Here is a 284-nt window from a genome sequence, read left to right as displayed (position 1 = left end):
AGATAATGGGGTTGAGAAGGGAGTTGGAGTAGCCCAGCCAGTTGATGACTGCCCCCAGCCACTCGGGCATGTAGCACTTACTGTCACAAAAGGGCAGGACCAGGGCCACGATGAAGAACGGCAGCCAGCAGAGGATAAAGGTGCCCATAATGATGCCCAGGGTCTTGACAGTCTTCCTCTCCCGGGACAGAGCCATTCTCCGTTTAGCTTCCGTGTTCTTCTCGTTGCGGCTCTCGAAGGAGGGCGGCGGTGGGGAGCCGCACGCCTCGCTGGGGAGCGGCAAG

The 284-nt window shown here is 59.5% G+C and overlaps 1 protein-coding gene across 1 annotated transcript in view; it reads right to left on the bottom strand.

Annotated features, from left to right (window-relative positions):
- Position 1: 1 nt before the first annotated feature.
- Positions 2-284, bottom strand: part of HTR1A (5-hydroxytryptamine receptor 1A) — a gene marked incomplete at its 3' end in the record, with an annotated part of 838 nt that continues 555 nt past the window's right edge. Inside the window, exon 2 of the mRNA XM_008643165.1 lies at positions 2-283. Within this exon, the coding sequence (XP_008641387.1) occupies positions 2-283 (282 nt within the window). The remainder of the gene's footprint in view (position 284) is intronic.

This window comes from Corvus brachyrhynchos, unplaced genomic scaffold (genome assembly GCF_000691975.1).
Source record: "Corvus brachyrhynchos isolate BGI_N302 unplaced genomic scaffold, ASM69197v1 scaffold310, whole genome shotgun sequence".
In the NCBI taxonomy this organism is placed as follows: Eukaryota; Metazoa; Chordata; class Aves; order Passeriformes; family Corvidae; genus Corvus; species Corvus brachyrhynchos.
The sequence above is the reverse complement of the archived record's forward strand: the minus strand, read 5'-3'. Positions and strand labels throughout refer to the sequence as shown.